General features: G+C 42.4%; 1 protein-coding gene across 1 annotated transcript in view; it reads right to left on the bottom strand.

Annotated features, from left to right (window-relative positions):
- Positions 1-1,638: 1,638 nt before the first annotated feature.
- The window catches only part of nelfb (negative elongation factor complex member B), a 31,552-nt gene continuing 7,663 nt past the window's right edge, over positions 1,639-25,527 (bottom strand). Inside the window, exons 5-13 of the mRNA XM_070862793.1 lie at positions 25,055-25,240; positions 22,809-22,921; positions 22,619-22,721; positions 16,424-16,519; positions 13,453-13,595; positions 10,204-10,310; positions 4,630-4,771; positions 3,209-3,317; positions 1,639-2,604 (exon numbers count right to left, since the gene is read on the bottom strand). Coding sequence (XP_070718894.1) covers positions 2,467-2,604; positions 3,209-3,317; positions 4,630-4,771; positions 10,204-10,310; positions 13,453-13,595; positions 16,424-16,519; positions 22,619-22,721; positions 22,809-22,921; positions 25,055-25,240 — 1,137 coding nt within the window. The 3' untranslated portion in view covers positions 1,639-2,466. The remainder of the gene's footprint in view (positions 2,605-3,208; positions 3,318-4,629; positions 4,772-10,203; positions 10,311-13,452; positions 13,596-16,423; positions 16,520-22,618; positions 22,722-22,808; positions 22,922-25,054; positions 25,241-25,527) is intronic.

Raw genomic sequence — 25,527 nt, 5'->3', positions numbered from 1 at the left:
ATCTTTTTGAATGACGGAGCAGGCCCGAGGGGCTAGATGGCCTACTCCTGTTCCCAATTCTTATGTTCTTATGACTTGGTGCAAGTTAGGACATGAGCAGCCGAGTTTTGGATTACCTTTAGTTTACGTAGGGTAGAATGTGGAAGGCCAGCCAGGAGTGTGTTAGAATGGTCAAGTGTAGAAGTAACAAAGGCATTGTTGAAGGCTTCAGCAGTGGATGAGCTGAGGCAAGGTCAGAGATGGGCAATGTTACGGATGTGGAAATTGGCAGTCTTAGTTATGCCGTGGATATGTGGTCGAAAGCTCATTTCAGGGTCAAATATGAGACCAAGTTGCGAACAGTGTGGTTCAGCCTCAGAGGTTGGGGAGAGGGATGGAGTCAGTGGCTGGGGAACAGATTAAGGTGGCACATTAACTGAGATCAGCCTGGGGCTAATGGGGAAATTTAAACTGTGGCTCTTGATCTGCAGATTGCTAATTAGTGCTAAGTCAAGATGCTCCAGAAATGAAGCCAATTGCAGTCGATTTACCAGTTTACTTGATCTTGCAATAAAACAAATCTAGTTATTGAAATTACGCTGTATTTCTAACGCTTTAAAATACTTTAAAATGTTTGCAACTAGTAAAATCTTAATTTATTCTTCAGCAGGTTCAAATTAGTTGCAATAATTTTCGGTGTTTCTCTTATTTGTTGAGGATGCAAGCAACACCGGAAAAGCCACATTTCCTGCACTTCCCGAGCTGTTGCTGCTGCTCCCACAATGCTTTTGAATGTTGTTACTCCAAGATAATCAGGTCTTAAATAGTTTTTCTTACTGCAGAGTTCTACAATTGCAGGTCATTATATTCATCGGAAATAGAAAGCAGTTTTTACAGATATTACAACAAAACTCATCATTTGGCGAAAGCCCATCCCGTATCTTCAACACTTCACCAACAAGAACTTGCATATAGAACGCCTTTAACGTGGTAAAATGTCCCGAAGTGCTTCATAGGAGCGTTAACAAACAGAATTTGACACTGAGCCACGTGAGGAGATATTAGGACAGGTGACCAAAAGTTTAGTCAACAAGGTAGGTTTTGAGGAGAGAGAGAAGTAGGCAGGTGGAGAGGTTTAGCGAGGGAATGCCCGAGTTTAAGGCAAAGGTTAAATACAGACCACTTGTTACAGTTGTCTGACCCTGTCAGCCAAGCTGTAATGATATTAGCATATGGGATTGTTTCTCTTCCGCTACTAAACCTCACAGCACAGGCGACAAAAATATCCCGATATCCCATTCCCCTAATTGTTTCTACATCAACAATACTAGTTAACAGGACAACGCTGGCTCCATTGTAACTTTCTTTCACTGTCGACATATTAATAGCTGCACGATCACGGAGTGGAACTCTTCATCTAAGCAGGGAGAAGGAAAACCTGACCGTCCGCGTTCCACCCTCCAGGCGCATACCCCTTCCAGGCACAACACGACTCACCATCCTGCCTTTGCAGTAGTACGGTGACAGTGAGGGATCGAACAGGGGCTTTGGTGAACGTACAATTATAAAAAAAAACCACTTCCAAACCAATGTGATTAACCACGTTGTGGATGAGAACCATATTTTCCAAGTAATGTGCAAACAACATCAGAATGCCAATATTTAAACTTTATTTTTTTTTTAAAAAGTAATACAAAGTTTTTAGCCCCTATCTTTTTGTTGCTTTGTTAAATAAGAATTGAAAGATTGGGACACACTTTTTTGAGCTGATCATGTTGAAACAAATACATTTACAATCATTTGTTAAACATTCTATTGTTTGTAAACCATTGGGTCCATGTAATGCAGTACAGCACACAATGTTTCTCGCTTTACTGCTCCGATCCTGAAAGTGACTCCTGTTACTGTACCAGTAAAACAAAATAACTGAACGATCCTTTGTTAAAACAATGTTTTAAAAGATCTAAGATCTTGAATCTGTGCAGTTTCCGAACCGTCCTCTGGTCAGCAAATGAACTACTCCTCTGGGCTGCTAACTCCTAGCAGGATAAACCAAATAGTATTTGTAATGGAGAGACAATGTCATTAATAGTAAAAACAGTTGCAACTTGCATCAAAAGAGAATTGCAGTGATAATAACCTTCAGTAATTCAGCTATAGTTCTTTGAAGTTTGTTATTTGTACTTTGGCAGTTTTGCTACTGTAAGTATTAATCTGCAGCGTATCGCACAGCTATGTGCCCAACATGTAATGCTGCAGCCCAATGGAACAGTTCATTTCAATTTATTTTGTGACAAACGGGAAGAACATAAATTTTAGCAATCGAGTGTACTATGCAGGACTGCTATTTTATGAATACGCATAAGGGTTGACATAACTGAAAAGTATGCAGTTACTGTGCTTCGTGATTCACCTTCAAACAGCAAACACATTTGGTCAATCTCTAACGCACAATAATGCTTCAATCCAAGTAGTAAGCTGGATCTATCAGATGGCAGCTGGTGTAGAGACAGTCCGCAATGGCAGTTCCAGTGGCGGGGTGTCCGCTGTTTGCACAGGGCTCTGTTTAAGGCTTTCTATCTTTTCAGCAAGTTGTGTATACAAGTCCTTCACTGCTTCCGCGCTCTGTGCACAAAGTTAAAATGGAATAGTCATGTAAGTGTCAAGCCAAATATTAATTTTTTTTCTGAACACAAGGTCTATCACGTCCCCTTTTGAAACTCATCCTCTGGTACTAAACTATCCCAAGTCAGGTTCCAATAGCAATTTGAATGTTTTTGTCTCTACCACCCTATCAGGTAGCTGATTCCAAGCATTTATCAGTCTGAGTAAGGACATCTTTTTCCACTCATTTAAATTTGCATTCTCTTTCAAACTTCACAAGCCTACCAGCCTGGCCATAAACCTGTGACGTATACACATTTACACAGCACCTTCCCTTTAGTAACAGATTTGGCTGTCTTATGGCACTGAAAAATGACAGCACCAGCTATTACAATCCAATCAACATTTGTCCCAAAGTTAACCTAGCCAAGCTTGGTTAGACTTGAGCAGTCAGACGTTAAACTTGCTTGAATATCTTGCTCATGCTTAGATATTAATGCTCCTTGTATAATTAACTGAAAAAAATACTATTTATTCATAGTACTGATCTTATCTCATGTCCACTCCCCTCCAATATCCCCTCCTTGCATCACACTTCTAACCTTTATAGAAACGGGCACCTCACCTGTTTGGTAGGTTCCAGTGTCTTCTGTAGTGAAGCCATTTTTGAAGGGATCACTTTATGGTGAAGATGTAGCAGCAGACGAAGGATATGTCTGTGAACATTTTCTTTACTGTAATAGAACGTGAATCAGGACATTATCATTAAAGAGAAATGGAAAATGAAAAGTGGTGTTGCCATTTCAAGAAGCATGGATCTGTATTACCTAAAAATCAACATCACATCTGTTAATTATTTCTGCTGTTTGTGGGAGCTTGCTGTGTGCAAACTGGCTGCCGCGTTTCCCTACATTACAACAGTGACTACACTTCAGAAATACTTCATGGGCTGTAAAGCACTTTGGGGCATCCTGGGGTCATGAGAAGCACTATATCAATGCAAGATTCTTTTTCCTGAAGGATTGTGTACAGCAATCCAATTGTTTGGATGACCTGACGCTGAACACCATTTGTACAAGAGAACTTCAAAAAAAGTACTGCTGCTTAACCCAAGTTGCTGACAAAAAGTACAGAAGCAGAACCTGTTTACTGTCACATCAGCATCCTTGGATTAAATTACATTTTATTGTACTATCGGCCATTTTTGTTTTTACTTTACCAGTTATCTCTCCTTATTTAGTTCATTGATAAAAATTCAAAATATCACCAGAAATATAGTGACCCAGTTTCTCGATTCGTCTCGCTACATTTACCTGGATATTGGGCAGGTAAAGGCACTTTCTGGTTCATGGGGGACTTGAGGTCCTCTTATTGAAATCACTGGTGATGCTGAACCCCAGGAAAATATCTAGTGTAAAAAGCCAAATGCCTAACAGGTGGGTAGGTTAATAAAACAGCACCAATCTGGCTGGCTAGAAGAGGAATATGTGTTAAAAGTTTACTTTCTAATAAGCTCATATTTTACCAAATAACACCTACATTCTTAGAAGATAAAAACTGCTATCACAAATTCATTCCAAGAATGTTTTACATTTCACAGACTTGAATCGATCTGCACAGCTACTAATATAACTGTTCCAGCATATTGTTAGCTACAAGTCAAAATACAGAGTTAACTTTACAATAGGACAAAATGGTTGAACTATCTAAATTAGACAGGCGGTGAAAAATAAGGGTTGAGCAGTGTTGATTTTTAGTCACTAGATTGTATTCAAACACTTGGTTAATACCAAGCTTGCCAAGAACATCTGGTTCAGAAACCTGAACCACACAAATCTTTTCTCACCTCACTCCTGGAACACACTGAAATTGAACACAGGAGTCCTGAATGGATTCAGTTTCAGAACGTGAGATCTATTTGCGCATTTACCAGAATACAAACTTGAGCTAATTGTTCACCTCATTAAATATCCTTAAACATTCATTCATAGCTACAGCCCTTCTTACAATGCATTCAATACAGGGACCGGATGTTCATTTTTTTACCTGGAGAATGTTGTAAGGACAAAACCATCAAATAGTGCAGTACAGAACTCCTCTGTAGCAAATTCCTCCATCAATAATGTTAAGTGGCTGGTGAATAGGTGCAAGAAAATATCACTAAACGCCATATCATTATAGGTTTCCACTGCAAAGAAATACAAAGGACCATTTTGATTCACACTGGAATTTTTTTTTTTTTTTTTTTTAAATGCAGCATTTTCAAAGTCAGGAAGAAACGAGAATCTACATACACAAAATACCAATGACTCTAATTTTTGTTTTAAAAGTCATCAAAAATTCTAAATTATAATAATTCCATGAGCTCTGATATGAATTTAGACAATGACAGTGCAAGTTTCATGATCCACCTTCCTTCCTGTGAATAATGGAAATTGTCACATCAACATTTACACTCGTGTTGCAAAGCTACAGCAAGTCTGGCTTTGCTGTCCAATTCATTGGTGAATGCAAGTCGCCTAATAAATTCAAATTAGAAAGTTAAAAACTCCCATCCCTTTCCCTTAGATTTGAGTTTACTAAGATACAAACTTAATCCTGTTAATACTTGAAAATAAGGATAGCACAAATTATACTTTAAAAATCAACTTTAACACAAGCTCTCACAATTAAAAAGTTTAAAAAATCTTTTGAGGTCTTGCAATGTGTAAAGGCACTCGCCAATATAGCACAAAGCCACAGGGTCTGGATGATCACAGGTTGAATTCCTGGTCTCACCTTGGCCAATGGTTGGGCTGTTCAAATTGGCGCCAGTTCCTGAGATATGGATGAGGGACAAAAAAAAAAAAATCAGCCAGATTTCCACCCTTGAGCAACATCCAGTGTCCGCCTTGGAAAAGTGTGCAAGTATGGACACTGGATGAGAGCAGGTTGGTGGCGAGGTCCTTCATGGTTCAATAGCCTGCCAAGATTTACTGTCGCAGCTCATACATGAGGAACAGAAACTGGTCATGGTGCTCGATGGTGCCAGTGGAACTGTACTGCAGTACGAGTCAGCACCTTTAAAAAAACTGGGAATAGGGTAACCATATCCACCATTAAAATATCCTTCCGTTCCCAATATATTTCTATGCCATTTCTGTCCCTGCATTGTATCTAAAGACTCCATTCTGCATGTTCATCTCTATTACTGAGACTTTAACATCACTAATAGATCTCCAGTCACTTTGTCCAGGGAAAATCTGGATTCAGCAAATTTGGTTCAGAGTAGAATTGTGATGCTGGGTATAGTCATGGGGCTGTGCAGCTTCTGGAACTTGTTGAAACTCTAATGAGACATGTGTGCAGCAGCAGGCATGAGCATCACAGCATGGTACAGATAAACTATCTATATAGGAAATGCATATCATGCAATGCACTGAAACCATGATTTATTTTATCCGCTATTTTAGATGACTGCTAATCTGTGTGCATATAAATTTCTCATGAATTAATTACACTGGGAAAATATTGCTTCTGCGTGCCAAGTGCAGCATATAAAGATGTAGTTTCATAAAGAACAGTTCTATGATTTTGCTAAACCTAGCACACAGCAGAAATTTTCCCCCATCGTTCTTAATTGTCTGTGCACAAATTAGCATGTATACAGATGAATTACTGCCGCATGTACAATGTTACTGCTGCACAAAATAAATGTACTGTGAACAGATGTGTTCTTTTAGAGGGATATCAGTGTTCCCAATGGATTTTGAAACATAGAAAATAGGTGCAGGAGTAGGCCATTCGGCCGCTCGAGTCTGCACCACCATTCGATAAGATCATGGCTGATCATTCCCTCAGTACCCCTTTCCTGTTTTCTCTCCATATCCCTTGATCCCTTTAGCCGTAAGAGCAATATCTAACTCCCTCTTGAATATATCCAATGAACTGGCATCAACAACTCGTTGCGGTAGAGAATTCTATAGGTTAACAACTCTGAGTGAAGATGTTTCTCCTCATCTCAGTCCTAAATGGCCTACCCCTTGTCCCAAGACTGTGTCCCCGGGTTCTGGACTTCCCCATCATCGGGAACACTCTTCCCGCATCTAACCTGTCCAGTCCCGTCAGAATCTTAAGTTTCTGAGATCCACTCTCATCCTTCTAAACTCGTATATAAAGGCCCAGGTGATCCAGTCTCTCCTCATATGTCAGTCCCGCCATCCCCTGAATCAGTCTGGTGAACCTTCGCTGCACTCCCTCAATAGCAAGAACGTCCTTCCTCAGATTAGGAGAGCAAAACTAAACACAATATTCCAGGTGAGGCCCTGTACAACTGCAGTAAGACCTCCCTGCTCCTATACTCAAATTCCCTAGCTATGAAGGCCAACATACCATTTGCCGCTTTCACCGCCTGCTGTACCTGCATGCCAACTTTCAATGACTGACGAACCATGACACCCAGGTCTCGCTGCACCTCCTCCTTTCCTAATCTGTCGCCATTCAGATAATATTCTGCCTTCGTGTTTTTGCCACCAAAGTGGATAACCTCACATTTATCCATATTATATGGCATCTGCCACGCATTTGCCCACTCACCTAACCTGTCCAAGTCACCCTGCAGCCTTTTAGCGACCTCCTCACAGCTCACACTGTCACCCAGTTTAGTGTCATCTGCAAACTTGGAGATATTACACTCAATTCTTTCATCTAAATCATTCATGTATATTGTAAAGAACTGGGGTCCCAGCACTGAGCCCTGCGGCACCCCACTAGTCACTGCCTGCCATTCTGAAAAGGACCCGTTTATCCCGACTCTCTGCTTCCTGTCTGCCAACTAGTTCTCTATCCACGTCAGTACATTACCCCCAATACCATATGCTTTGATTTTGCACACCAATCTCTTGTGTGGGACCTTGTCAAAAGCCTTTTGAAAGTCCAAATACACCACATTCAATGGTTCTCCCTTATCCACTCTGCTAGTTACATCCTCAAAAAATTCCAGTAGATTTGTCAAGCATTATTTCCCTTTCATAAATCTATGCTGACTTGGACCGATCCTGTCACTGCTTTCCAAATGCGTGCTATTTCATCTTTAATAATTGATTCCAACATTTTCCCCACCACTGATGTCAGGCTAACCGGTCTATAATTACCCGTTTTCTCTCTCCCTCCTTTTTTAAAAAGTGATGTTACATTAGCTACCCTCCAGTCCATAGAAACCGATCCAGAGTCGATAGACTGTTTGAAAATGATCACCAATGCATCCACTATTTCTATGTCTACTTCCTTAAGTACTCTGGGATGCAGACTATCAGGCCCTGGGGATTTATCAGCCTTCAATCCCATCAATTTCCCTAACACAACTTCCCGCTTTATAAGGATATCCTTCATTTCCTCCTTCTCACTAGACCCTCGGTCCCCTAGTATTTCTGGAAGGTTATTTGTGTCTTCCTTCGTGAAAACAGAACCAAAGTATTTGTTTAACTGGTCCGCCATTTCTTTGTTCCTCATTATAAATTTACCTGAATCTGACTGCAAGGGACCTACATTTGTTTTCACTAATCTTTTTCTCTTCACATATCTATAGAAGCTTTTGCAGTCAGTTTTTATGTTCCCAGCAAGCTTCCTCTCATACTCTATTTTCCCCCTCCTAATTAAACCCTTTGTCCTCCTCTACTGTATTACAAAATTCTCCCAGTCCTCAGGTTTGCTGCTTTTTCTGGCCAATTTACATGCCTCTCCCTTGGATTTAACACTATCCTTAATTTCCCTTGTTAGCCACGGTTGAGCCACCTTCCACCGTTTTATTTTTACTCCAGACAGGGATGTACAATTGTTGAAGTTCATCCATATGATCTTTAAATGTTTGCCATTGCCTATCCACCGTCAACCCTTTAATTATCACTCGCCAGTCTATTCTAGCCAATTCACGTCTCATACCATCGAAGTTACCTTTCCCCAAGTTCAGGACCCGAGTCTCTGAATTAAATGTGTCACGCTCCATCTTAATAAAGAATTCTACCATATTATGTAATTGCTACAGCTCCATTAAAATAATGTGCAAACATACTCTGAAAGGTAACACAGAAAAATATACAGCACCAGTGTTGCCATTAAGCATATTTTGGTACCAATGTGCTATACCGGGAGAAAATCATGTTGTATGACGGTGTTAGCTCGTCGCCTCAAGTTTCTCCCACCTGTACTTCAACTCGATGTTATACAGCTCAAAATACTCTTTGCCCACACCTCTGCCTGAACCATATCCCCGTACTTCCAGAACCACAATGGGGAACCCCTTGTCCTCACCTTCCACCCAGGCAGCCTCCACATTCAACGGATCATCCTCCATCATCTCCAGCGTGATGCCTCCAGCAAACACATCTTCCCCTCCCATCCCCTTTCAGCATTCCGAAGGGACTGTTCTCTCCATGATACCATGGTCCACTCACATTACCCACAACATCCATTCCCCTTCCCATGAAAATGCAGGAAATGCAACAGCTGCCCTTTCACCACCTCCCTTCTCACTGGCTAGGGCCCCAAACACTCCTTCCAGGTGAAACTGTGCTTTACTTGTACTTCTTTCAATTTAGTATACTGTATTCGCTGCTCATGATGCAGTCTCCTGTATATTGGGGAGACCAAACGCAGATTAGGTGATCCCTTTGATGAACACCTCCAATCAGTCCGTAAGCGTGACCGAGCTTCCGATCGCCTGCCATTCTGACCTCTCTGTCCCTGGCCTCCTACACTGTTCCAACAAAGTTCAACGGAAGCTCGAGGAACAGCACCTCATCTTTCTGTTAGGCACTTTCCAACCTTCCGGACTTAACACTGATTCCAGTAAGTTCAGATCATAACTAATGCTCCCATTATTTCAGATAGCAGGTGCTGATAATGGTTCTAATGTTGCCATTAACAGCTCCACTCGAGACATATTTTGTTTATTTACTTGTTCAATTACCACCCACTTTTGCCTTGCAGCATTATCCTTTTTGCCATTTAATCATTCCTGCCTTCCAACCCAACACAGATCTTCCCTTTAATACTTTCCTCCCCTCCTTTCCCTACCTTTATACTTGCTTGAAAAGTTACATCTCCAACTTCTGTCAGTTCTGACGAAAGCTCATTGACCTGAAACGTTAACTGCTTCTCTCTCCATACATGCTGCTGAACCTGCTGAGTATTTCCAGCATTTTCTGTTCTTATTTCAAAGTGCTCTCTATAGACACATCAATTTTGAAAAGAGAGCGCCTATTTTACTGTTGGGTGCTTTTCCATAGCTGGACTGGACATCCACCCACCATTATACTTTACTTGTAAGCTTTGCAAATATAATAATTCACAATTCATCCCAAGTATTAAAACTCTGAACATTGCAGATGAAGTAAAAGCAATTATTTGGGAGTCTACTACAGTACAGTAATAGCATGGGTACTGAGAGAATAACAAGTCGACACTCGGCCCCTGTCTCTCTGAATCACGTGCACTTGATACAAATCAGGACCCACATATCAAACATCCATTGTTTTAGGTATTCATTTTGTATATCATTAACAAAATAGTGTGGTAGAGCTAAGGAATTTAAAAAAAAAAACTTCCCCAAATAATTGCCCAGTTGTCAGTGCTGGTACTCACCCAATGAAGGTAGTAAACGGAGAATTGCATTCTTGTTCCTTTGTTTCGTAATATGCAGTACGTAGTATAGTGCGATTTCACAAGCTACACGATTCTCCAGAATGAACCTAGCAACGGGAGAAACTTGAAAGTTAGGTTTGACATCCAGTTATTTTGATTAGAATACAGCATGCGTGAGCTGCAGTACTGATAGTTTATCAGAGTTTCTCAACTTCTGTGTCTCAGAAAAAAAATTAATTTTTCAAAACTCTGTATATCTTGTGCTCATAATGGGCCCAGGTTTCCGATGCTGGAGAAAAAGGCACACCTCCGAGATTTACGTGACCTGTCTGGGATAAAAAGCGCGCCGAAATCCTACCGGGGAATTCTCCGGTCATCCTGGAGTGTGGCGTGGCGTGGCGCAGCAGAGTCTCCCTGGGGCGGAGCAAGTCGATCCCAGACTGCAGGGGGGCAGGGCAAAGGCCCTGCGTGTTTTTCAGTCAGCACCTTTGCGCGTGTGCGTTACAGCGTGCGCGCATGCGCAATGGCTCAGCAGGGCGTTTTTCCATGGGGGTGTTTTTCTTTTCAAAATGATGGCTACTCCTTTTGTGGAAGCATCCTTTCACTGGTGAATGTATTTTCACTGGTTTCTGTAGCATACAGTGTAGTATTGAATTCTAGTAATCAGTTCTGCAGTATTGTTTTTCCCCCAGTCTGTCTTTGAATGGTGTGGGGACCGGGGAGGTGATCGGTGGGGGAAAAGCATGGGAAGGGATGGAGGAGCGTGGGTTGGGGGGCACTCGAAATGATCGGTGGGCCGGAGGAGAGAGCAGGGGTGCCTATACCAATTGGGGGGCCGGAGGAGCGAGGGTCCGGGGTTACTGCATATTACAGTAATCATTTGTTCAGCCTCCGTCCAGTCTCTCTCCCCCGCCATCTCCTCTTCAGCCCCTTCCCCCTCCACCCCTGCATCCCCTCACTTTCAGAAACAGAGAGACACACGGAGAGAGAGAGAGAGAGAGAGAGAGAGAGAGAGAGAGAGAGAGACACGGAGAGAGAGAGAGAGAGAAAGACACGGAGAGAGAGAGAGAGAGAGAGAGAGAGAGAGAGAGAGAGAGAGAGAGAAAGACACGGAGAGAGAGAGAGAAAGACACGGAGAGAGAGAGAGAAAGACAGAGAGAGAGAGAGAGAGAGAAAGACACGGAGAGAGAGAGAGAGAGAAAGACACAGAGAGAGAGAGAGAGAAAGACACGGAGAGAGAGAGAGAGAGAGAGAGAGAGAGAGAAAGGCACGGAGAGAGAGAGAGAGAGAGAAAGACACGGAGAGAGAGAAAGGCACGGAGAGAGAGAGAGAGAGAAAGGCACGGAGAGAGAGAGAAAGGCACGGAGAGAGAGAGAAAGAGAGAGAGAAAGGCACGGAGAGAGAGAGAGAGAGAGAGAGAAAGGCACGGAGAGAGAGAGAGAGAGAGAGAGACACGGGGGCGAGAGAAAGAGAGAGACACGGAGAGAGAGACACACACAGAGAGAGAGAGACACACAGAGAGAGACACACGGAGAGGCTGACAGAAACACCTTCCCTTCACATAAAGGTAGGACTTCTATTTTTTTTTAATTTGTTATTGATTGGTTGCTTATTACTTTAGTCTTGGTGCTTTAAGTGCAGAGTTCCTTCTATTTTTTATTAACTGCTTATTACTTTTTGTGCTTCGTTTAATGCTTTGTGCTTTAAATGTACTTTGCTTCGTTAATGTTGTTGTGAAGGTGTTTAGTACTTTGGAAAATCCTCTAACTTCCCTCCCCCCTCCCCCCGTTGTGATGTTAATGTGTCCTTTGTGTTTAATGCCCCTCCCCCCCCGACCCCCGTGTCTGGCTGTGCCTGCACTGAACTTAACTCTCGGTAAGGTTTTTCAGAACTTACAAAAGTGGACACTTACTCCATTCTAAGTTAGTTTGGAGTAAGTTTTCGCTGCTGAAACTTGCAAAACAGGCCTAAGTGGCTGGACACACCCCCTTTTGAAAAAAAATACCTGAACTAAAACAAACCTAAACTAACTCACTAGAACTGGAGCAAACTAAGTGCCGAGAATTGCAATTTCTAAGATACTCCAAACTAAACTAGTTGCTCTAACTCCATCCAAAACTTGGGCCCTATTTAGCAGACACTATGGCCACATATTGGTCCAAAATTTGCGATGCGAGTGGAGGAAATCTAACTGCAACTGCAACTTCTGGAATTTGCACACGCGCAGTTAAAAGCGGAAATTCAGAAGTTGCAATCAGAGGTACTGTGCTCCTCCATAGGGTGGATGGTTGCAGCTCTCGCCGATAGACTAGGCATTGAAATTGCTGCAATGGCATGAACTTGCTGCACTTGCCCACTAGTTCCACACTAAAAATCACTGAAATAGTTAGGGCTGGTGCATTCAGAAGTGCATTTTTTAAACAGTGTGGTAAGTGATAATTACTGCTGACGAATTTCTCTGGCCCTAAAAAATTAATTTTACAAGTGTGGAGTCTCATTCACTCAGAGGAAAATTAGAGTTGGAGATTAAACAATAACTTTTGTTTGTCTCTTTTATCTCTCTCCCTTAATCCCATCTGTATGTTCCAATGTTTATTTTGCTTCCTGTACATCATTTAAATCTAATTTATATTTCCTGCTTTATACTTCCTGGTTTAATCTCTGCGTGACTCAGTGAGGATGCTTCAATCAGATTGGTTGAAGAACCTCTTTGTTTCTTGTCCTGCTCACAGACGCCACAGATCCCCTGTAGAGGGCGCCGAGCTGGAATAGATGCCGGACGAGAGGAAATTTCTGCCGACAAGCCCATGAAAAGTCTGTGGCCACCTGTCAGTGAGGTGAGCGCCGTTCCTTCGCCACTGAGAGCAAAATGTAGGCCAGTACTTCACAAGAGATTTGTAAGGATTATATATGTTAAGTACTATTAGTATTAATGCTCACTTTTTTCTAAAGATGAAAATCCATGCTAGAGATTTTCTCCTCCTTCACTAGTCAGGGAGGGAATCCACCAGTGTCTTCAATCCCATTTATTGAACTGTCATTTGGTGACTAGAAAACAACCATAATTTAACTTCATGCTTTGTTAACTCTGTAACTTGGAACCAAGAAGCTAAATCCAATTTCTCTACATTATTCTGCCCAAATCCTCTGTAAATACAATGAAATACTTTAAGCAGCAACGGTTCTCAGAGATAATAAATGTATTTCTAAAATTCAAAAGGTAAATTTGACACCGGAACAAAGACATACTTGATAAAAGGTTCTGGGAGGTTGGTGGGATACAAGTTGGCAGCCTTCTCTTCAGACGGCAGTTTTTGGTCCACATTGAAGCTGTGATCATCTACCACAAATGCCATCAAATTAGGCAAGAACCTGGTGATCAGTTCTATCTCCTACAGAAAGAAGTGTATTATACTTATGAAGTAACTTCTTATTCTTTGAACATGAATACGACTGTTTTCGACTCTACACACGTTATTTGTCCACCCATACATTTTCATATTTGAAACTATTATAGAAATTACAGGCAATGAATATTATCCCAAGTCTATACATATTGCTGTTGAGGACACCAACATCTTGTACTGTTACTGAGGCTTTTATTTGTCCTGAATGCAAACTGAGGCAGAAGATATTTAGCACCTTATCGTCACAATATAAAGGTTACACTGTGATAAGTAAAATACACTAAATGGCGTGCCACAAAGCTGTGGACTCTCAGCCAGAAAAGTGCGGGAACAACAATTGACCTGTTACCAAGTTAAGAAACACGCAAAAAAATGTCATTTGGTTTGGGTCAATCAGCAAACCCCGCTGGAAGCCTGTGTGTACACGCTGGGCGATGAGAGTCAGGCTTGGATGCCATGGCTCCCAGGGTTTCACGGTTAGCTGGCCAACAATCACCGAGATGCTATACTGGATTTCCCCTGTAATACTGGGTTAGGAAGGACAATCAGAGAAAGGCAAGGATTAAACAAAATGGTAATCTCTGATGAAAACGCTGTCAGATCTGTGCCAGATATTTAGCGGCAATAAAACAAAAAATATGTTTTGAACATAATAATTGTCAAGGCTCCGATGTTGAGCCTTGTAAATCTATTTCCTCTACAAACAGTTGTGCAGACTTGCTGAGTTCACACCGCCCAAGGGAATTCACCTGCAGCATCGGCTTTTTATCATCAATAGATGTTCAGACCAAAAGGGAACAGTCACCTTTTCGAAATCTTACCTCTACTAAAATGTAGATGAAGTTTAATGGAAATGAAGAATTTTAAAAAATAATAAAAAGGAAAACAATTGCATGCTGTCAATCAGTTGGAGGCACTGACTTGAATGGCAGCAACCTGACTTACTAAAGCTGGATCTTGACTGATGGCACCAGAGGGGTCTCATCACCTTTCCTATGAACATTTATTTTTTAAAAATATATATTCATTGTCTACAAATATGGAGAGCTATATGACCAAAGACATCGGTGTATCTCGCTCTCTCTCTCTCTCTCTGTTTTTCAATTCTTTTAGTGTGTCCGGGCATCTGCTGCGCCGATTCCTTAACTCTCCAGAAGGTTTTTTTTGGAGAGGCCACATACGCTGGGCTAAGCACAACTGGGGTAACTCTCAGCTGGCCAAACTTCCCTAAATGGCCAGAATTGGCGCAGGTGGCTGGTTACGCCCCCTTTGCATGAAAAAAAAACTGACCTAAAAAAATCGTAGCTGACTGAGTTACGCTGGTGCAAATTGATCGGGGAAACTAGTTTTTCAACTTATGCCAAAAAGAGCAGCCTGCTCAAAAAACACAGCAAATCACCGGGGAAATTAAGCCCATTAATTTCTGCTCATCTATGGAAGGCATTCAATTCTTTCCTGGAGGCTAAATAATGAAAAATAACAGCTACCATAATCAAGTTGTACACACATGGCAAGTAAAATATAATTCAACTTGTGCATAGAAATATATTTTTCCCAATTAAACCACATTCAAGGTCATTTTAGACAGTTCATCACAAGAAATGCCCTTTCAGCTGCTTTTGATCATCATCATCATAGGCAGTCCCGCGGGGTCGAGGATGACTTGCTTCCACTCGAAAATTGAGTACTCAGGTGACTGATGAACTCATTTTAAATGGTGGAAGATGCCTGTGCGTGAATTGTTTTAACGTGGGGTGGCCGTTGCACACCAGCCACCACACAGGCTTGACGGAGCAAGGTCTTGGTCCAGTGGCAAGGGGGTCCAAGACGACTGGAGAGCAGGTTCCGCTGCCTGTGCCAATACATACACAAAGACTCAAACATACTCCTAATGTCCTCCTTCCTTCCTATAGTACGCAATGTGAGCCTCACAGCCTCGCTATTGGCCGTGCTGCACCTTCCCGTGGTCTTGCCCATGCTGTTCCACCACTTCGCTTCTCCGTGTCTCGTCCGTCCTCTCCTCTTCCGATCTCTGGACCTCGCCCGACCCGGCCTCACCCGCCACAACCTCACCCGTCCCCCGCTCCTCGCCCATCCGACCAACCCACCTCACCCGTCCCGACCTCCGCTCCTCGCCCGCCCCGACCTCCGCTAAACTATCATTTAGCAACTGCATTTCAGCACCTACCATTGATCCAGTAAAGGTAGGGCAGATAAGTAGGATAATTTATACAGAACAAGGTAGTGATATCTGCCCTTGATCTACAGACACTTTTTCTCACCTTCCATAACTGATAACAAACCAATGAATTGGTACTGCAGTGAAGCATCTGCTTGTTAATTGGTTGTTTGACTTAAACTCTTCATTTAGAATAGTCTTGATGATATTAATAAGACCCAGTATTACAATTTTAACCAATCAAACCACTTTGGGTTACAGTAAATCAAAGAGCGATTATAAAATAAATTATAATGCATACATCTTCATATATTTTGAATTTCGCTGTTATGCAGTACACTGCTCCATTTAATCTTCAGATTAATTGAATGTTTATTCTGTACCAGTCCAAGGCTAGAGTAGACACACCTCAGAACATTAATATTCAAATCTTTTAGAGGCATCTGTGGAGATGTTAAGTATTCAAGATAATCAAGACAAGTTTGATGAATGAATTGCAATAAAAGGATGTAATGTGAGAAAAGCAGTCATTTCAGATCAAGTCAGCTAGTCACAAAGAACTTCAATAATCTGTTTCTGTGCAGAATATTAGTGACTAATATCAGAAAACAATGGATTAGGTTTCAGAACTTACCATTTTTGGCTCCTTGAACACCTGGCTGTCAATCATATCCCAGGCCCCCTGACCCAGCGACAGCATACGCAGCAGGAGGAGGAGGTCTGGACTGTCCTGTTGAATGCCACAAATACCAGTCTTCAGTAATACCAGTCTCAAGATAACTTCATTTAATGAAAAGTAGATTTTTGAGAAACATGCATCTTTAAAAAAATAATATGGTACCAAATCATATCAAATACTGCAAGAACACAAAGCAGTATGGAATAATGCAGCCTCTATCTGTAGCAAACAACAAGAATATGAATGTTTGCACATTGCAACAACTTGGTCAAAGAGGTAGGTTTTAAACAGGGTCTTAAAGGAAAGACGGAGAAGTTTAGGAAGGGAATTACAGAGCTTAGAGCCTAGACACAACAAAATCCCCATTGTGAATTAGCACTTTGAATATTAGGGAAATGTTTTGGTCGCTCAGTAAAGAGCTCAAAAGTAACAAGCCTTCACAATTTCTTTAATCAGAGATAAAAATGTGCCTGAAATTACACAAATGGGAATATTATAAATTAGCCACAAAATGGTTCTGAAAAACACATATTTTACTTTACAAGCTAATGTTATGACTACTAGGGTAAATGCAGTGAATACTTTTTGACAACACAATGGACTCAATTTTCCCCAATGCCGTTTTTTGGCGTATTTCAAGTGTTACACCCAGTTCTTTTGGCTCCAACTACTCCAAAAAAATAACTTGCATGTTTCCCCGTTCTAATTTTTGAAACTGGCGCCACGCAGGCTGTCCTTTAGCTTCAGGGGGTGGAGCCTAATATCTGCACCAAAAAAACGATGCCCCCATTTCTGCGCATGCGCGAAAAAAAAATGAAGTTTTTTATGTGACTGCTATGGGCGCGCATGCCCAGTACACCTCCCGGTCTGCATTCAGCCATTTTTATAGAGTCAGTTGTGTGCGAGAACTTTAATTCTCAGCAGAAAAATCAGAGCTGCAATATGCAACGCAGCTCAAGGACCAGGAATTTCTCACAGGATGAAGTGGAGGCACTAGTTACTGTAATTGAGGACAGATGGCACGAGCTGGACACCAGCAGAGGTCACATAAAAGTTACACCAAAAGAAATGAAGAAATGCTGGAACCAACTTGCAGAAGATTACTGTGCAATGGTGACCACCCCGAGGTCTGGAGGCCAGTGCAAAAGGAAGTGGCAGGACCTTGGTCAAGTAGTTAGTGCAAGTAATATTTTCATTTATTCACTGGAATTGCAATTGTAAATGTGACCATCTGTATATGTCCCATCCAGCAGAAAGACACCCTCTCAAAAAAGTTATATTTTCATCTTTGCAGAGGAAGATGGCACATAACAAAAGAGAGAGAACTCGAACAGGAGGAGGCCCGGCAAATCTGCACCCACTGACACCCGTGGAAGACAGGGTCGCTGCTTTGATGGGACCTGGCTGGAGAAAAGCAACCCCACTGCACAAGCTGGGTCTATACTTGAGGGAGAGGGTAAGTCCTGCAAATTCCAGAGTCTGGCTTTGCTAAAAGTCAAGCACTGCGTGGGTTAGCCATGCTTCAGTTCAAGGGGATGTCTCCGTCAGCTACGCTTCAGATGATGCAATGTGCTATCATTCATCGTGTTCCTTCAACTGAGCCTGCTGTCTGCGCTGTGTGAACCTACTCATGCCACCCACCCTGCCCCCTCCTCTGCTGCTAACCATTTGTCTGTTCGGTTATATTTTGCACTTGAGGCCAGCCCCGACGATGCAGAAGAAGATTCAGAAGCGGACGAGCATGAAGAGGAGAACACTTTCCAATCCCACCTTCCAGGCGAAGAGCATGGGGGCGAGGGGGAGAGGGAGGATGAAGCCTCCACTGTTATACTCACCCTGGAGGAGGTGCAGGTGCTGCCCATTGAGGTGCCAGCACCTGAGTGGTACGAGTGTTGTTGGGACATTCCATGGTTTCGCACCGTCCCAGGCTGCAGGTCCCAGAGATGTGGTGCAACGAGGCACACTCAGGGCCCTACCGTCCGAGGCTGCGGATTCCAGTGGGATGCAGCGAGGCACACCCAGAGCCCCACAGTCTGAGGCTGCAGGTCCCAGTGAACAACTCCCAGGGTGAGGAGGGGAAGGAAAGCTCGACAGCGCTCTCCTGAGGTGCAGGATGTAAAAGATGTGGTTCAGATGATGGCAATGAGTGCCGAGAGCATTGACCTTACCCGATCACTCCAGGACACCATCAGTGGGGTGGGTAATGAGGTATCGGGACTGTCAGAAGAATTAACATTCTCACGAGAAATGGGAACACGTCAGTGAACATGAGGGAGGGAAATGTTGGAGTTAGCAGCTGCAATAAAGGAACATGCCCAGACCCCACGCCCATTGACAGAATCAACTGTCACTCCCACTCCAATCCCCAGACCAGCCTCTGAAGAGGCCCAAGCCAGGCCTTCCACATTACTGCCTGCCCACGCCCCCCCATCAAGAAGTGCGCATTACCCGAGATGCTCGAAAGAATAAGCTTGGTGCCAACCCGAGAAATGCTGCCACACCGCCTGCGGGCAGGAGTGGAGTCACCAAGACTAAGTGTAGCGGCGGTCTTAGAATAAGGTGGAGGAGAGATGGGTGCAGTCTTCCTTTGCTGCTGCTGTTATTATTATTGTTGTTACTGTTGTAACTGTTCTCAAATTAAAAGTTTTTTGTAAGTGATATAAATTTACAAGTTTAAAACTTTGTAAGTGATCTTAAAGTTTGTAAGTGATCTTAACTGAAAACTTTAAAGTTTAATATAATTTTTTTATCAAAGTTAAGTACAAACAAATATTAAACTTTTGAATAAAATATATAAATTAATAATAACTGAATCATTTCCATTATTTGTTGCATTATTAACACAATTTTTTGAAATTAACAAGAATCATTTCCATCATTCGTTCCATTAACACAACACAACATTACGGAACAGATCCGAACAGTAAACATGGTCCATGTGGAATAGTTGTCGCTGAGCCTTCAGGCAGCAAAGCATTCACGGATGAGCTGCTGGTGCAAGGCTCGAGCAATCGTTAAAGGGGCATGATGGCCCACTCTCCTCCGCCATCGTGCTCCGGGTTCAGGTAGTTGCATGGCTTCCTCGTCCTCGTCCTCATCCTCATCTGCGTCTTCCTCCTCATCATCAGCCATTCTCACCGCAGGTGGGTCTTCTACTACCAGCTGCTGCTGCCTCATGATAGCTAAGTTATACAACAGTGAACAGACCAACAATCTCAGGGGAGTATAGCAAGTAGCCTCTGGAATGGTCCAGGCATCGGAAACGCTGTTTCAAGATGCCAATGGTCCTCTCTATTATGCTGCGTGTCGCAATGTGCGACATGTTGTATTCCGCTCAACTTCCGTCCGGGTTACGTGTAGGGGCATCGTGAGTCAGGTGGCGAGGTCGTACCCTTTGTCTCCCAGTAGCCAGCTCTGCCCTTCTGGCTGCTGCTGAAACATGGCAGATTTTGCGCTCTCGCATAGGATGAACGCATCATGGGTGCTCCCAGGGTATCTTGCATCAACTGACATGATGCGATGCATATCGTCACAGACGAGTTTCACATTAACGGAGTTGAAGCCTTTTCTGTTCCTGTATATCTCGGAATCCTGCAACGGTGCTTGCAAGGCGATGTGGGTACAATCAATGTAGCCCTGTACCTTTGGGAAGTCAGCAATCCTGGAGAAGCCTACAGCCCTTTCACGTATTGGCTGGACGGTCATGGAGAACTTTATGTAGTCATTCCTCCGGGCATATAGTGCAGCAGTCACCTGCCAAATGCAGATATGTGTTGCATGTTGAGAAATGGCGCACGCATCCCCAGTTATGGCCTGGAATGATCCAGATGCATAGATTGAAAGTGCAGCTGTAACCTTTACTTCAACTGACAAAGCAGTCCTCCTGACGCTTCTAGGTTGTAGGTCTGCTTTTACTAACTCACAGATCTTGGTTACAACTTATTTTTGGAAACGCAGCCTTCTCACACAGTCTGCATCATTCAGGTACAGGTACAGACACCCGTCTCGATATACCAAACGTGGGTAAGGCCTCCTGCCCATCATCCTTCGTGCTCGGAGGTTCCTCATGTGATGACGTTGAATCAATTGTCTCGTTCGCAGCACCATCATGCAGAAGCCTTGCACGAGGTATGGCATCGTCAATATTGCCTCCATAATAAAATTGTAGCTTTGCAAGCTCAAAATAGCAGGGCAAAGCCCTCAAACCTTCTTTCCTCTCCCTCTCCCCCCAAAGTTGACACCCTAGAATGGACCACAACCTGGTCTGCGCATGCGCAATAGGCTTGCTTAGAACAGGAAGCTTGGCATTCAATGAAGACATTTGGGGCAATGACGTCTAATGCAATTCTTTGAATTTTTTTCAAAGTACCACCCCACCACCGACCGAACATCTCCTTACTGGGATCGAGGGTCGGCCAGCAGAATCACTCCCTCACCCGGAGCTCGACGTCCACCTCCCACCCCCCCCCCCCCCCCCACCCCCACACGCATCTTTGGAAGCTGCTGTATAGTCTAAGGGTTCTCATCCCTTCAGTTCAGATTCCAGCCCACCACACCCCACACCCATGGGCTTCTTTTGAAGCCGAGCTCCGAGCCCGTGTCCGGGCGAGGGAGCGATTCTGCCGGCCAACGTTCTGACCCTCGAGCCCGATGAGGAGACGTTCGGTGGTGGCATGGTACTTTGAAAAAAATCTAAAATTAAAGAATTGCAATAAACTTCCATTTTCTCCCTTTTGACTCCCTCCAAAATTGCGCCTAAAAACAATGGCGTCTTTCTGCGCTGATTTTTTAATGTGCGCTGGTTTTTTTTTTAAGTGCCCAGAAGGTTTTTTGGAAGAGGTCATATACGCTGTCCGAGGAAAAATGTAAGTTGGCCAAACTTGCTTAAGTGTGAAAAACTGGCGCAGACATCAGGTTATTAGGATGCAAAAAAAACTAACCTAAAAAACTCGTACCTAACTAAGTTACGCTGGCGCAGAAACTTTGGGGAAACTTGGGATATTTTAATTTATGCCAAAAAAATGGCGCACACCAAAAAAACAGTGCAGATAACTGGGGAAAATTGAGCCCACTGAAAGTAAAAGTTACAACTGTTAAAAAAAATATAAATATTTTTTTAAAGATCAGGTTACTTTGTTTACAGGGCTTTTATCTTTCAGTTTTTGCATTTTATCTGTTGATGTCTCACTCTTAGGCATCTTTTAAAATGTCAAATAATTACAAAGAATGATAAGTAACTTCATGTTTTTCAATAACTATTTAAACACGTGTCCACTATCACAGGGCAGCTACTTTGGATGAATTTCTGAGTTCAATAGTAGAAGATTGAATTGACACATTTGGACTGAAATCACTGTTTAAGTATGTTGTGTAAATTGCTGCCAGACGGGATGTTAATTACACGCTCGGGCTCTGGAATCCCACCAAGCTCGTTCTAGTACTATTTAAACAAAAATAATGGCGTGGTGGGGGAGGTGGGGTGGGAAGGAGGAATGGAAAGCAGAAGGATGTTCAAATTCTGCAGTTTTGCCAAGGGTTGAATTTTAAAAGATGATGGTTTATCACACAACAGGATGCAGAAGTATTTTACACACAAAATATAGTAAAGTACATTCTCTGCTTAAATATAAGAAAACCATCACCAACAAGGAGAGTGTAATCTGTACTGCCGATAGGAAAGGTCAGAAAAAATAACATCAGGCTTTTTACACCTGCTGTCTCGTCCATTCTTCGAAGATATGTATATTCTATTTACCATTTTTTCTACATTTGTTTCTCAAATAGTTAATTCCACCTGATAACCAACATATTAAATCAAAAGTAACACCAGACATACCTTGAACACTACATAATGCCCAGTTGCATTTTGCAATTTGGCCAAAGCCAAACCTTTGGGGTTTCATATTATCTGAAGTTATGCTTTCGTGAGAGAATTGACTGAAAACATTCCAAAGCTTAGATCACAGTTCTGTATCAGAAACTGAATGATGTCAAAAGTTGCATGTCAACTTTGAGCATTGCACTCCCCTGATCAAATCTGTTCAGAAAACTAACTGGGTGGAATTGTGTGCTGAGTTATGAGCTTTAAGTTCAAATGAAACAGTGGTGAAATAGGGCACGAGCTTTCAGAAATTAGCCTTAAGTACTTACTCTGGGTAATGCATCCTGGCTGACCAACTCCTGCAGATTTTTCACAGTACTCAGAGCCAGAGTATTTATTGCAAAGGGGTCGCAAAGGATCATTGAGAGGTCACTGAAAAGAGATAGTGTTACTCCAAAACAATAAAGCAGATTGTACCCATATAAAGAAAAGAGGATTGTTCACTGGGAGCTCACTCACCCCAACACCTGCTCCTGTCCCTTTTTAACTCCATCCAAGAAACCCTGCAATTCTCGAGCTCTCTTTGCATCTACAAATCTCTCTCGAATGCAAGCATCAAGGCACCAGGTAAACTGTAAACAGAGAAGTCCATTTTTTACTTTCAATTTCTGGTTTTAAGATGGTTGTTTAAATTGTATCTATTGTAAAACAGTTTGAAAAGATATTAACAGTGAATAAAATTTAAGTCTTATTTGTTATGAACAATCATATTGTTCCATTTATCCACTGATACTCAAACCTGTGAGGACAGCAATAAAAACAGAATTTAAAAATATTCGGTGCTTTCATATATTAGAAAAGAAATCCTGGCCGGCTGCTTCCCGTGGGCGATCGGGTAAAAAAGTTTAAAAAGATGTGCAGTTACCTGAACCTGCCGTGCCCATGAAGGATCCCGTCGGAGCGTGTGCACGTCAGGACGTCCGCAGGGCTGGAGCTGCAGTCACATGGCTCTGGGCAGCCAATCCAAGTATTTTCTCATTCATAATAATGGGAACTCCGTAAGTTGGAGATCCCACTATTATGATTGAGAAACCCCCCACAAACACAAAAAAATAGAAAAAATACACCACATTTTTATTAATTTAAATTAAAGTTATTTATGTACGATAAAAAAATATATATTTTTCCGATTTTTGTTCAAAGTTTTTTTAAATTATGGTTTAAAATAAACTTACCATAGAGGGGAGGGCTTTTAACAATAAACGGTGTTTTTTAAATTTTATTTTATTATGTTTTTGTGCATTTTAAAACACTTACGCCTGCAACAGTAGGCTATGCGCTTGCTTTTATCAGGCGCAAGAGTTTTGAGCACATCCGCTGGGCAAGATATGGGTAAATCCCACAATCTTGCCCATGCGAATGTCCTCGCTCCCGAGATACAGAAGATCTGTCAGGCTCCAGATGGATTGGAAAAGCCTCTTTTCAGCGCATGCGCATTTGTGTGCTGAAAACTGGCTTTTGCGATGCCTTCCCGGGTCTGTACACACTCCATACCGACCCGGGAGGTCGGAATTTCTGGGCCAACATCTCCAGTTCTTCCTTCGCACTATCTAGCATGAGACAATTACATGGAATAATTTGAGAGATGTTCAAAGATAAAACTGCAGAGTATATCCAGTATTCAAATAGTTAATGCAACAAGACCGTGTGGAGAATCATTTCCTAGTCGGTAGCTCGTGTATTGAAGGATTTTTAAAACAATGACACATCACTGAAACTACTGAAGGTAAAGATGCCTCTTGGATTTGGCAGTGGAGGTGGTGGGAGAACACAGTAACTGTAGACAAGCATTACCAGTTTGTCAGGCTCCCTGCCTCCTCACTGTTAACACCATCAGTTTCCCTTCAATTCCAAGGCATTGGCGTTATACTGCGGCAATGTGAATGTACAATGGCTTAACACATTTGTATAAAATTGTTTTGCTTGCTATTTTGCACCTAGACATTAATCCATTTAAAACTGACTCCCTTAAAGCAGGAAAAAGAATTTCACATGAACATATTAAGCATTTGTAATCTAATGTCCCAAGAGAGTAATTTCAAGGTCTAAGAATTCAACAGGAACGATCACTGGCCACCTGGGATAGTCTCAACCTTGCAGATCTCAAGACTCAGAGCCCACAAGAGACTTTTCACTGCGACAAGTTTTGGCATGTAAATAGAGAAAAGGTTAAATGGCTTTAATATAAAATCTGTCTTCATTGAGTGGAGTTCAAATTTCTTTTGATATTCACTGTGTAGTTCCACATTAAGAACTGAAAAAAAGTGAATGAATAATGTAGTGTGATCAAATAGACTTTCACTGTTCACCAAACATGCAGCTGGCAAACTGAAATTCCACAGGTAGGCACCGACGTGCCCAGCCACGTGGGTGGGTGTGCTCAGTTTGCCCCATGTAAAGAGGGTACCCTTTCAATGTCAATGAAAACTCCAACAGGCTCAGCACTGAAAGGAACGATCCCTGCAAAACGGCTGGGATCGCACCCAGAGGAATTTATCGGCCAAGATCTCTTTATATGAGGTATCCACATGTTCTGGACTTCAAAAGCATTAAAATAATTGGTTAAGACACAGACAAAAAGTTATTGTTATCTGCTTCCCGATCACCAGCCCTCACATTAAAAAACAATATGGAAGCAAAAGGGATGAAAGATCTAATTTCCAATATGAAGTGCATGTGTCATGCACATCGAAGTGTTACTGTACCTTGTGGCAAGGATCCACAGAACAAATTTCACTGATATCTAGATCATGCAAAGACATCAATAGTTCTGCCCGCAGAGTGCAGTAATGGACGTTCCTTGTCCGCAGGAACAGAGTGCGCAGGAACTGGAGAACCATGTCATACAACTTCACGTTTTTCCCAATCATGTTGGTTAATTTCTGGACAACCTAGACATACAAAGGAAACAGAATCATGAAAATATTACAAGCAAAGCAGGTTATCGTCAAATATGCAATGACACTTTGAAGTTTTGCAAAAGAAAAAATATGCAATTGACTATTATAGTTACAAGTCCAGACTGAAATAACTTCTCGCTAGTTGGCTTGTAGTAACTCAACCAAAGTGGTCATTTTCATGCTATAGCAGGGTATTGGTAGACTACTTGACAATGAGCGGCATTGCCTTTGTCCAATCTAGTCTTCAACTGGCATTTGCACAGGAATACTTGCAGCGT

The sequence above is a fragment of the Pristiophorus japonicus genome, chromosome 20 (genome assembly GCF_044704955.1).
Source record: "Pristiophorus japonicus isolate sPriJap1 chromosome 20, sPriJap1.hap1, whole genome shotgun sequence".
NCBI lineage: Eukaryota > Metazoa > Chordata > Chondrichthyes > Pristiophoridae > Pristiophorus > Pristiophorus japonicus.
Note: the sequence above shows the minus strand (reverse complement) of the source record. Positions and strands in the feature narration are given on the sequence as shown.